The sequence below is a fragment of the Prinia subflava genome, chromosome 27 (genome assembly GCF_021018805.1).
Source record: "Prinia subflava isolate CZ2003 ecotype Zambia chromosome 27, Cam_Psub_1.2, whole genome shotgun sequence".
Taxonomy (NCBI): Eukaryota; Metazoa; Chordata; class Aves; order Passeriformes; family Cisticolidae; genus Prinia; species Prinia subflava.
In genome coordinates this window covers 2,870,741-2,883,114 of record NC_086273.1, presented here as the reverse complement: position 1 = coordinate 2,883,114, position 12,374 = coordinate 2,870,741, and the positions used below count along the sequence as shown (strand labels likewise).

Genomic DNA, 12,374 nt, shown 5'->3' with positions numbered 1-12,374 from the left:
ATACAGCCAATAGAAATGTCCCACCACCCAAGGCAAGCAGAAGGGGATTGTTTAATCAATCAATCTGGCCCTTAGCTTAGCAGCAGTATATTGTTTAATCAAGGGGGCTGGCCCTCAGCTTAGAAGGTCGTTGTTCACAAGCTGATGGCCCTGCACCCCACACCCTAAATCTCAAAGCTTGCTTTCATTTCTATCTCGCTTGTTGAACTAAGACTCCCAGAATCTAAACCACCATATTTGCAAGGTCTTTCTACTTCATCCTTCCCAACAGTCAATGTGTTCTTTCAACAGGGCATGATGCTCAGAGTGAAGAAATGTCCAACAGCAGCTCCATCAGCCACTTCCTCCTGCTGCCATTGGCAGACACGCGGCAGCTGCAGCTCCTGCACTTCTGCCTCTTCCTGGCCATCTCCCTGGCTGCCCTCCTGGCCAACGGCCTCATCATCAGCGCCGTAGCCTGCGGCCACCTCCTGCACAGCCCCATGTTCTTCTTCCTGCTCAACCTGGCCCTCAGCGACCTGGGCTCCATCTGCACCACTGTCCCCAAAGCCATGCACAATTCCCTCTGGGACACCACGAACATCTCCTACACAGGATGTGCTGCACAGGTGTTTCTGTTTTTGTTTTTCATTTCAGCAGAGTATTTCCTCCTCACAGTCATGTGCTACGACCGCTACGTGTCCATCTGCAAACCCCTGCACTACGGGACCCTCCTGGGCAGCAGAGCTTGTGCCCACATGGCAGCAGCTGCCTGGGCCAGTGCCTTTCTCTATGCTCTGCTGCACACAGCCAATACATTTTCCCTGCCCCTGTGCCATGGCAATGCCCTGGGCCAGTTCTTCTGTGAAGTCCCACACATCCTCAAGCTCTCGTGCTCACACTCCAAACTGAGGGAACTGGGGATTACTGTGGTTGGTGCCTCTTTAGCCTTTGTCTGTTTTGTGTTCATTGTTTTCTCCTATGTGCAGATCTTCAGGGCTGTGCTGAGGATCCCCTCTGAGCAGGGACGGCACAAAGCCTTTTCCACCTGCCTCCCTCACCTGGCTGTGGTCTCCCTGTTCCTCAGCACTGCAGCCTTTGCCTACCTGAAGCCCCCCTCCATCTCCTCCCCATCCCTGGATCTGTCAGTGTCAGTTCTGTACTCGGTGGTGCCTCCAGCCCTGAACCCCCTCATCTACAGCCTGAGGAACCAGGAACTCAAGGCTGCAGTGTACACACTGATCACTAGACCATTTCACAAATATTAAACTTCTAGCCAATTTATTTACATCACTTGTAATAAAAGTCATATTTGTTACTCCTTGTTGGATTATTTTGGAGGTTCTTTTTCCTTGTTTCCTTTTTTAATATTGTCTACAAAAGAAGGTTATGGTTTATGCCATATTGTTTCTCCTGACCTTTACTATGGCCCTAGATTGTATCAATGAGGAGCTGTGCTCTTGATGGCTTTAAAAAATTAAAGGATCTCCCAGCAGAGTTTTCACCAGAGATCCCCCTTTTGTTCCCTTCTGTGTGGCTGCAGCAGCAATGTCTGTGTGCAGAGCTGGGGCAGATCAGTGCTGGCACAGCAGCTGTGCCCAGCAGCAGCAGCACTTGGTGTTGCCAGTGCTGCTGCCGTGGCCCTGCCCCGCTGCCCTCCTGGCCCTGCTGTTGCTGTAGGGCCTGAGTGCTCTCGGGGCCGGGCACAGGGCTGGGGGTGGCAGTGCCGGGGCTGCAGCAGGGACAGGCCATGGGCACTGCTGGGGCAGCGCTGACGCCTCAGGCCAGGGCCTGGGGGCTGCAGGCTCCTTGCCCAGGCTCTCTCCAGAACACGGCCAGGCCAATGCTCAGCACAGAAAAGCCCCGTCAGCAGCCCCAGGCTGGCCGTGGCCAGGCTGGAGGCAAACAGCAGGGCTGGGGCTCTGCAAGGTCCCTGGGGAAGACGGGAAGGAGCAGCAGAGCAGGGGCTGATCCATCCCCACTGCACTGGACACCCCAGGGCAGCGTCCCAGAGCGTCCTCATGCACCTGCCAACAACATCCCCCCTCTGCAGCCCCGGCCTCTCCCCAGCTCACACAGGTGCTGCATCCTTGCAGGCACAGACACGGCAGCACTGCCTCAGGAGCCCCTGTTTGCACTGCCCAGAGCAGGCGTGAACACCCCCATGGTGTTGGTGTGGGGAGATGAACCTGAGTGAGCACAAATGCCATCAGCCCCTGGGGCCAGGAAGGGCTGGGGGGTGGGAGGGAAACCACTCAGGTTTGTGGTGGCCTCTGAAGTGAGCCAGAAAGTTTGTTCCTGTGAGCTGTGAGTTTCCTGTCCAACTGCAGAAGTTGCTCAGAGACAGGGCTGCCTGGCAGCCACCTCCAAACAGCCCTGAGCATTGCCTTCCTTCACCGTGGCTTTCTTTTCTTTCTCTTGTTCCAGATTTTGTCATTTTGGGTATCCCTCTTCCCTCCCCTGCAAGCAGCCCATCCCTGTTTGCCCTTTTCTCTCAGGCCCCACTCCCCATTTCAGTTCCTGAGTTGGCACCATGGGAATGTCCCTTGGGGAGCAGGATCATCCTCCAAGTGCTTCAGGAATTGTCTGCAGGCTCCTGCAGGGCCTCCTGCTGCTCCCTTGCCAGAGGCACCGCAGGCCAGGGGGGCACATCTGCCCTGCTGTGTCTGTCTGTGGGGCTCCCTGCTCTGGGCAATGAAGAGGGGCTGCAGAGGCTCTGCAGGACTGACAGGATGGGCTTTGGGGCTGTGAGGAGAAGCTGAGGGACCTGGGCTGCTGCACCTTCTCAACAGGAGGCCCAGGGCTCATCCTGCAACTGCTGCAAGGGTGGTTTCAGAGAATCACAGAATCAGCAAGGTTGGAAAAGGCCTTGGAGATCACCAAGTCCAACCTGTGCCCTGACACCACCTTGTCTCCCCTGAGCCTCCTCTTCTCCAGGATCAACAACCCCAGCTCCCTCAGACACTCCTCACAGCACTTGTGTTCCAGACCCCTCACCAGCCTTGTTGCCCTTCTCTGGACACGCTCCAGCCCCTCCATGTCCTTCCTAAATTGGGGGCCCAGAACTGGACACAGCACTCGAGGTGCAGCCTCACCAGTGCCCAGCACAGGGCAAGAATCCCTGCCCTGCTCCTGCTGCCCACACCATTCCTGATCCAGGCCAGGAGCCATTGGCCTTCTTGCCCACCTGCCCACACTGCTGCCTCATGTCCAGCCTGCTGTCCAGCACTGCCCCACGTCCCTTTCTGCCTGCCCACTGTCCAGCCACTCTGTCCCCAGCCTGGAGCACTGCAGGGCTTGTTGTGGCCAAAGTGCAGGACCCGGCCCTTGGTCTTGTTCAGCCTCACCCTGCTGGATTTGGGCCCTGGATCCAGCCTGTGCAGGGCCCTGTGCAGAGCCCTCCTACCCTCCAGCACATCCACACTCACCTCCAGCTTGGTGTCACCTGCAAATTTGCTGATGCTGGACTCAATCCCCTCCTGCAGATCCTCAGTGCAGATATTGCAATCCCCGCTGGCTGCCTCTGATCCCTGGGCCATCCTGGGGGTGCCCTGGGATGGCTCTCAAGGGGATCTGTTCCATCTCCTTGCTGGGCACCCAGGGCAGGCTGACAGGCCTGCAGTTCCCCACATCCTCCTTCCAGCCCTTCTTGGGGATGGGCTCCCATTGGCACCTCCAGTCCTCTGGGCCCTCCCTGCTGAGCCAGGACTGAGGAGAAATGATGGAGAGCAGCTTGGGGAGCTCATCCAGCAGCTCCCTCATGGCCCTAGCATGGATCCCATCTTGTCCCAGAGACACCTGTGAGCATCTGAGTGGCTCAGCAGGTCCCCAGCTGCTTCCTCCTGGATTGCAGGGCGACTCTTCTGCTCCCTGTGCCCATCTACCAGCTCAGGAGAACTCTTGTCTTGAGAACAACCTTGCTTACTGTAGAAATTTGAGAGAAACAAGGTATTAAGCAGATCAGCCTTCTCCTCATTATTAGTTACTCTATTCTCCTCTGCATCTGATAAAGACTGGGGGTTCTCTTTTTTCCTTGTTTTGATATTAATTTATTCATAGAAACATTTTCAATTATTTTTCACGGAAGTGGCCAAATTAAGCTCTGATTGAGATTTCCTCTCTCTCATTTTTCTTTCTTCCTTACCTAACAACATCCTTAAACACTTTTTAAGTTTCCTGACCTTCTTTCCAAAGGTGATGCACCCTCTTTTTCTTCCCTGAGTTCGCACAAAAGCTCCATAGTCAGCCAGGCCAGTCATTTTTCTCACTGGCTCATCTTTTGGCACACCAGGACAGGCTGCCCCTCTTCCCTTAAGATTTCCTTCTTGAAATGTGTCCATCCTGGACACCCTTGTTTTTAGGCTCTGTTTCCTTTAGAAAAATCAGTACCTGATTCGGTACTCCCCAAATCTGCATCCTGAACAGGCCAAAGTCTGCAGTCCGTAACTGCAGGGTAGAAGTTTTGTTGATGCCCCTCCTTCTTTCACAGAATATTGGAAACTTGATCATTTCATGGTCACTGTACCCAGGCAGGCACCCACCACCACCTCTCCCACCAGCCCTTCTCTGTCTGTGAACAGCAGCAGCCAGAGCTTTCCTTGGCAGTGGGAGTGTGTCACGATCTGATGGATGGTTGTTCGTTTTGATGGTTCGTTTTGATTTCAAAGTGCAAAAAGAAGCAAAGAGAACTTAATTTATGTAAAATCAATGTATCTTTATTGATACCCACAATATGCAATAGAAGAGAAGGGAAAGAAAGAGAGAGAGAGAAAAGAGGGAAAGGGGGGGGTATAGCTACCGACAGCAGACGTGAGTCCTCGTGATGCTGGGACCAATCGACACCTTTGCAGTCCTCCTGGTGCGCCAATAGATCCATCTTGTCCATTGGGGAGGCCTCCGAGGCTCTCTTTTTAGGGGAGCTTATCCAGTTCTTTTTCGAGGTGAGGGCAGCAGGCCAGAAGGGGGAGAGATTTCTTGAGTTTTGCAGGTTTTCTTGCACAGTGAAGGAGCAGGGCAGGCTGGGCTTTGCAGCAGGTACAGCACAGTCAGTGAGAGAAAACACAGCCTCTGCAAACACGTCCCAGATACCGTGACAGTTTCCATTGCTCCTGCACGGGTCTCTGAGGGGGCAACCTTGGTCCAGTGAATGCATCTGCAAGGAGAAACCTGGGTCCCATCTCAATCAGGCCAGAACTCCTGTGCTGTAGTTAAGGATTCTTGGGGTCTCAGCCTCTGACAATCGTGAGACAGATGAGGGATCTTCGGACCGACTCTTACAGCCCCTAGATTTATGAAAAACCAAAAATCTCAGTAGTTCTCTGACTGCCTCGTCCTGAATAACAGGGGGACCATTCAGCTCCCTGACACCATTTGCCAATTCAAGAGGACAATTGTCCTGAAGGCTAGTCTTCCCAGTAAAAACTGAGGCAAAGAAGGCGTTAAGCACCTCTGCCTTCTCCTTATCTATAGTTACTAAGTTCCCTCCTGCATCTAAAAAAGGACAACGGTTGGTCTTCCCCCCCTCTTATCATTAATATATTTGTAAAAAAATTTCTTATTATCCTTTAGAGAAGTTGCCATTCTAAGTTCGAATTGAGCTTTGGCTTCCCTAATTCTTTTCCTACATGTTATACAGTTAGAGCAGAACATTGCAGGCAGTGATGACAGGTGGGCACAAACAAGGCAAAGGTGTTTCTGATGCTGAGCAAACCTGGATGTGTTTCAGGAATGCAAAGGGCCAAGGCCTGAGCCCCAGCCCCTGCCAAGGCAGATCCTGTCCCTCCCTCACAGCTCAGGGCTTTTCCCGGGCCACTGGGATGTGGGGATGTGCAATGCCAAGGGCAGCACCATGGGGCGGCCCCTGCCAGGCTGCTGAGCAGGGACAAGGAGGCAATGAGGCCCCAGGCCTGCAAGGGTCACTTGTCCCCTCCTGATGCCTCAGGCCCAGGCCCAGCAGCCATGGCCCAAGGGCTGCAGGAGTTGGCTGTGTCAGGGCCTTTCAGCTGCTGCCCATGCCTGTGCCCTGTGCAGCCCAGGCTGTGCTACGGTGTCCATGCCCTGCGCCTCTGTCCCTGCAGGCTGTCGTCATCCCCCGGCTGCCCCACCTGGCTGGCCCCTTCCTTTGCTGACAGCTCTGCGTCCTGCCTGCCTCTGCCTGGGCACACAGAGCCTTGGGCTGCTCCAGACTCCTGCTGGGGGATGTGTTGCACCACAGCCCTGCCCTGGCAGGGAAATTCCTTTCTCCTCATGTCCCTGTTCAATCCAAGTTCCAGCTGAGGGCTGGAGGGAAGGAAAGGATGGCACCACAACTTTCCATGTCCAACCCAGCAGGGATGTGACAGCTCTTTTAACACAATCCCTCCTTGCCAAGGGCACAATGTCCTTCCTATGCCAAGGCTTTGCTTAAGCAGTGGAAAATTCCTATGTCAGGCTCACCTTTCTTGCTCAGCCAGATATCTCAAGGTCCTCAGCAAAAGAGAATTCCAGAGTTCACATGGGCTGGGACAGAAGAGGGAGATTTCCCCTCAACAGATGCTCCCATTCTAGTTTTTGTATTCAACCATCTCCAGTCCCTCAGTTTTGGTTTTCACCTGGAAATGCAAGTCCAGGAGCTCTGTTCATGCCCAGCCACAGCAGGTGACACAAGCACAGGGCACTGGCAGTGTGACATTTGCAGGGAACGCCTTCAGTGAGCGCTGGGGGCTGGAACTCAGTGCAGAAAACACCTGGGGGCCTCCAAGGCACCAAGGCAAAAGGAACAAAAGGGGACCAAAATCTCTACTTTTCACCCCAAGGTTCCATTGCCAGGTGTTCTCCAACCCCAAGAGGAGACCCCTGAGGGGCACTGAAATGAGCCCCTCCCCGTGGTGCAGGAGGGTTCGGGGCAGAGGAGGGGCTGCAGGAGCTGGGACACGGCTGAGATGCAGCTGCCCCAGCGGTGCCTCCGGGCTGGCAGGGCCGTGGCCACTCAGGGTCAGTGGCCGGTCAGTTGTGTTGACTGGACACGGGTGTGGACACTTCCCTTGGAGCGTCTCCAGGGATGGAATGTTGGGGCTGTCCCTGTTGTGTCACACAGACGGGAACGCTGGGGCTGCCCTGCTCCTGCCCCACCCAACAGCTCTGCCAGCGCCTGCAGGGGACACAAAGGCTGAGCCAAAGGGTGAGAATTGCAGAATGGGCTGAGCTGGGAGGGAGCCACCGGGATCATGGAGTCCAAGCCCTGGCCCTGTCCAGGACAGCCCAACAATCCCAGCCTGTGCATCATTGGGAGCGGTGTCCAAAGGCTCCTGCAGCTCTGGCAGCTTTGGGGCTGTGACCATTCCCTGGGGAGCCTGGTCAGTGCCTGAGCCCCTCTGGGGGAAGAAGCTTTTGCTGCTCTCCAGCCCAGCCCTTCCCTCGGGTGCTGTCCCTGCTCCCCCGGGGCAGAGGTCGGAGCTGCCCCCGCGCTGCCCCTCGGGAGGAGCCGCAGCCCCCGGGGAGCTCTGAGCTGCGTCTGCTCTGCTGCAGCTGAACAAACCCAGCACCCTCAGAGCTCCAGGGAAAGGTCCTGCCCCTGCCTCAGGGCTTGGCCAGTGCCACTGGGAGAGAATCACCTTCCAACTTTTGCCCCACAAGAGGGAGGAGCTGCAATTCTTGGATCAGAGAGTGGGGTGGAATGGCGTGTCACTGGCGGGATGGCACAGCCTGGCACGTCCCGGCTCGGTGGCACTCCCAGAGCCCCTTGGAGATGAGTGTCAGCTCCCATGGGGACAGCGCTGGCAGCCGTGGCTTCACCAAGTCCTGAGCGGTGCCGGTGGCCACGGTGCTGATGGAGGTGGAGGCCGTGCTGGGCACCGGCCCCTGTCAGCCCCAGATCTGTGGGGCAGGGGCTGCACCCCCTCCCCAGGGTCCCCTGGCATGGGTTGACCCCTGTCCTCACCTGAGGGTCCTGCTGGAGGCACAGCCCAGGAAGAGCCCTGGCACCCCTGTGGTCATCTCTGAGATGTCCAGGATCAGGCAGAGCATAAACTTTGGAGGAAGGGGGCTGCAGAGCTGGGAAGGCCTCCAAGTGGACTCCAAAATTTCCAGGAACCCCCTCAGCCTGAATCCCACCTCCTCAAGGCTGCTGAAGGGAGCACGACCCAGGGAACCCCAACAGCCTCCCACCCCACTGCCTCAGGGTTGCCGGAGGGGCTGGAACCAGGTTGGGAGCAGTGATGGTGCAAGCAAGGAGGGGATCCTGCGCTTGTCTTCAATAGGGGGTCCTGGCCATGACCTATGGATCCCACCTGTGGGTTTGGGGTCCTGGCAGTGGGTTTGAGGTAGTAGCCATGTTCTTGAGATCCTGGCTGTGGGTTCAGTGTTCCTTGCCTCTGCTTTCTCTGCCTTTTCCAAGGAGAAGGAAGAATACCAGACACTGCAGTCTCTCTCAGTTTTTGCTGCCAGCCGCAGTCTCAGGAATGTAGGGGGTGAGGCTGACCAAGAGTCCCCCTTTGATCCTGGGCCTGTCAATACAGACCCCCGATCCCTGCATTACCTGTATCTGCTTGAAACAGCAAGCGCTGAGGGAGGGGGGATTGGACCTTGCCAAAAGAATTGTGGCACCAGTCATTTACTTGGGGACACGAAACCAACCCGTTCAATGGCACACTGTCCTTTCCAGTGATCAAAGAATTCCCACAAACGGTAACACAACCTGGCCTGAGCTCCCCCAGTCCATCCGAGCTCAGCCCCTGCCAGGAGCCGCGGCTGTGGAAGCGACTCCGCCCCGCCTGGTGCGGGCCAGCGCGCTTGAGCCTGCACGGCGTGCTGAAGGTACCCAAATACCAACTGACACTGGGTACCAGCTGAAACTCTGTTAACATTTACCTTTCACTCTCAATAACCTCTGATGTGTGACTTTTAACAGAATTGCCAACTAGAAAGGCTCAAAGATGTCTGTGTGGGTGTGGTGTTTTCCTACACTTTGGTAGCAGCAACGCTGCGTGATTTACTGAAAATATTTGTCCAACTTACAAAATTAACATTTTTTTGCATACATTCAAGGCTAACTTTTATCTGTATTAATTATTTAAGACTCAGCTATAGTTAATATGTGAAACATTACTGTCAGTTTTTGCTTTCTTTTTATTGCACAGTTTTAATACAATAATTTTACTGTGACTTTTTGGTATACCTGTTTAGTGATTCAAATGCATTTATTTTTCCTTACCCTGTTTAAACTGAAATTACACTTGATATCAAAAAAGTATAAGTATATTGGCAGGCCAGTAAATGGTAGCTTACTTTTTAGAACAATCTGCATTCTTGACTTTGTATCTGCTTGCAAGCATAATATTTTTGTAAACCACATTGGGATGTTTTTCTTAAGGTGGATCTGACAGTGTTACTGGATGTGACACAGCTGTAATAGTGTTGGCTTTTGCTATAAGAATTCAAATTTTACATACTCAAAAATGTCTACAAAATTTAAGTTTTAAGCTCAAGAAACATCAGAGGGACCCCAAGCAGTCCCGAGATGAGCTTAGCAATTTCTACCACAACCACAACAAATGTCACATCGGTTCATTTCATACCTACAGGTTTAAATGAATCCCTTCCTTTTAAATGTCATGCATTGTCACTCAGGAGATCATTATCATCTAAAGGTGAACTTTTTATTTTACCAGGAATCATTGACTCTGATTCTATGGGTGAAATAAAAATCATGACGTGGACTTAGGATCATGCCTTCCTTAACTGAAAGGACTCCCTATACATCAGACATGCAATCTGTCATGTTGGAGTTCTTGTTCCTTTCCTGATCCAAGGTCAGGGTAGATAAAAACTCAGGAGGTGTTGTTTTTGAAATCTCACTCTAAAATTTGTTATCGTTATCTATTACAAACTCACGAGATAGGAGTTCTCTCTAAGTTGAGAAAGTGAGCTCCAAAATAGTGTCTACTCAAGGTTATTTAGGACTTAATTATCCAATAACAAGTTGACATCTATATTATTTATGTTTCTAATCTAATTATGATCACCCAAAACTTGCAATGCTGACCTCTTTCCCCCAGTAACAGAAAGCTACCCAGATTCGTGAAGAAGGAAGAAGAATGTGCAAAAAAGACAACTAATGCATGCCCAAAGTTCTCCATCTTGGCTCCCACATATCACCATACACTAAAATCCCAAATCTAAGTTTTTCATCCCGTGAGATCCCACAATACTATCCAAACTACATTCCCATGATCCAAGTACTGTCACTCCTTTTTGGAAGCCTGTTTAAGGTCTCAGGTCAAATACACTGCTTCCCTGGAGTTCTGTGCCTGTCAACACAGAGTCCAAAATTCTCAGCATCTGGAGTTCCTACACTGTCAGTGCTGACAGAAGCACTGAAAGGTTTAAGAGCACAAGCCCTCTTTACATTTATTAGTCTAAACTTATTTCCTTATAGTGACCTTTTTTACCCTGTGTTATAGACACAAGCAATGATTTTACATTACATAGATGATTTGTTTATTGTAGCTTTTATCCAAATCCTCTCAACTAGAATTTTCTGAAGTTTAAAAATATTTGGCCCATGATAATTTCATGATAAGGACAGACATGTAAACCATGACTTTACCTGTTTGCTTGCCTTTTGTTTCCAAATCTAATGGGACAATTTTCATTGTGAATTGTTCTCCCTAGAGACACATGTGACTGTATCCTATTAGATACACCTGTTTAGTGCTCCAAATCCTAATTCAAATTTGGCTTTATATCAAAACAGTATAGCAGTTTTGCTTGCATAATATTTGTGGCTACTATGGGCTTTTATCAAAACTAAATTTTCTGAAGTCATAACATGCTTTTTGCATCCATTTTTTATCCCTCCAGTAAATTTGTCATGTTATTATTCTCATTACAGACTGTTCTCGGTGCCTTATTGTGTTAATAATTGGAACTTTCATAAATATCAATTTTAATTCTGTTATGTTTTAATATTTACTAATAAGATTAGGTTTTATCACTGTTAGATCTGAGTTGTGTTATGTATTATTACTCTATTGAAGTAATTTTGTTTAGAGTAATTTTTCCAAGGTTAATCCCTGTCAAGTCTGACTGTTGCTAAATTTAAACAAAGACAAATTTAAGTCTTCTTCATTTTAAGCCATTTTTTGTTCCATTCCAGTTTTGTTAACATCAAATTTTATTCAGTGTTGGTAATGTTTAATTTGGTTTCTCTTTAATTCCACTTAAGTGATGTTAGTTTTCACTGAACTTAATTTTGATTTCAGTTAATTTTGTTAAACACCTATCTATAGATATAAGACAGTTTTTTAAACCCTTCTACTTTTTACCTATTATGATTCTTTATTGCAATTTCTGATGTTTTGTCTTTCATAGGTAAGATAGAAAAATCAGTAATAGTCTTACATTATAGCTTTATTAATTATAAGATATTTTAGTGGTTTCTTCTATTAAGGGAAGGGCTACCTGGAGAATCCTAAGAAAGAAGGGACGATTCAAAAAGACCAAAAGGCTGATCACATGGGAGAGAGACTTTATCATGTTGATGGCTGAAAGCCTGATTCCTACCTCATTTTTATCTCAAATGTGAAGTCTGTGAAATGAAAGCCAACTTTTTATCTGCTTTGTCAATTTTTGTGTGATTTTCTCCAAGCAACATGTTATTTTGAGATCTCTCATTTTTGTTCTCTTGCTATGCTGTGCATTTCTCTAATTAAGCTCCTTGATTTGTCCTTACACTTTCTATAGGAGTGGATCCACTGCTGTTTCTTAATTCTTAAGTATTTTTTAGGATTCCAGAAAAAGATATCTGAACTTCATTGACATAGTTTTCTATGAACTGCTAGTCTTGTGGTTTCTTCCAGTTCATATCTCTATGCTGAAAGACACTTCAGAGAAAACGAGATTCTGTATGGTTTGATTAATTTTTTTGTCCTAGATCTTGTTTAGTTTATAAAAATATGTTCTAACAGTTTGCTTTAAGTATTTTATAGCTATTATTGTTGAGAGCCTTGTTTTAAAAGTATCTTAGGAGACATCCCTCTAGTTTAGAGCCTGGGTCCTGGCCATGCCCTGGCTCTGCCTAGGTGGGAGATTTACCAACAAGCCCAGGTGTTTTCTGCATCAAAACAATACTCAAGTCACTTTTGACTTGACAATTGGACCCTATCAATATGACAGATGGACTCAGTTTTAAAATAATCTTGGAGAATAATGATCCAGAGAGGATTCATCCAATTCTGAACTGATTTAAGGTGAAGATTCAGCTGTTGCAGACCCTGGGTAACGGTACAATATTTTAGACAGACATTGATAATTATCTATTTTTATATGTGTCATTAAGGATGTGTATTATTTAACTTATCCTTACTTGTTGGGAAAGGTGAAAGTTTACTAAGAAAGTTTCACAGATATGTAGGTTT

The 12,374-nt window shown here is 49.6% G+C and overlaps 1 protein-coding gene across 1 annotated transcript; it reads left to right on the top strand.

Annotated features, from left to right (window-relative positions):
- The first annotated feature begins 299 nt into the window (after positions 1–299).
- Positions 300–1,247, top strand: LOC134562457 (olfactory receptor 14J1-like). The gene has a single exon (XM_063419852.1). It carries the CDS (start codon positions 315–317, stop codon positions 1,245–1,247), a length of 933 nt encoding a protein of 310 aa, XP_063275922.1. The 5' UTR covers positions 300–314.
- The last annotated feature ends 11,127 nt before the right edge of the window (positions 1,248–12,374 follow it).

Coding starts and splice junctions, on each gene's coding strand:
- LOC134562457 (XM_063419852.1), top strand. CDS start 315: ATGTCCAACAGCAGCTCCATCAGCCACTTCCTCCTGCTGCCATTGGCA.